At 68.5% G+C, this 381-nt stretch overlaps 1 protein-coding gene across 1 annotated transcript in view; it reads right to left on the reverse strand.

Moving 5' to 3' along the window:
• Ppp2r2d (protein phosphatase 2 regulatory subunit Bdelta) overlaps positions 1-163 on the reverse strand; it is a 39154-nt gene extending 38991 nt beyond the window's left edge. The window contains exon 1 of the mRNA XM_023708886.1: positions 19-163. Within this exon, the coding sequence (XP_023564654.1) occupies positions 19-148 (130 nt within the window). The 5' untranslated portion in view covers positions 149-163. The remainder of the gene's footprint in view (positions 1-18) is intronic.
• Between the last annotated feature and the right edge of the window lie 218 nt (positions 164-381).

Here is a 381-nt window from a genome sequence, read left to right on the forward strand (position 1 = left end):
CCCGACCGGAGGCGCCCCGCCGAGCGCTCAGCTCCGGCCGCAGCCGCCGCTGCCGCCGCCGCCGCCGCCGCCGAGGAGGGATTTTTTTTTTTTTTTTTCCCTTTTCAAAATGGCGCCCAATGCCCGTCGCCCCGCCGGATGACGTCATCCCCCTCCGCCTCCTCGGACAGCCCATGCCGCGGGGGATGTCGGGGGCGCGCCGCGCGCAGACTGAGTCTGCGTCAGCTACCTCGACCTCGGCGAGGCGCCGCCCTGAAGGGGACGCCTCAGGGCGGTGGAGAAGTGTGACAGAGTGCGGGTTGGCTCTTCACCCTCAGTTTATTGGGCGTCTGGCGTGTGCCCGGCGCTCCCCTCAAAATCGGCTAAGCCGGTAGCTCTCAC

Source organism: Octodon degus, unplaced genomic scaffold (assembly GCF_000260255.1).
Source record: "Octodon degus isolate 3935 unplaced genomic scaffold, OctDeg1.0 scaffold00010, whole genome shotgun sequence".
NCBI classification, from domain to species: Eukaryota; Metazoa; Chordata; class Mammalia; order Rodentia; family Octodontidae; genus Octodon; species Octodon degus.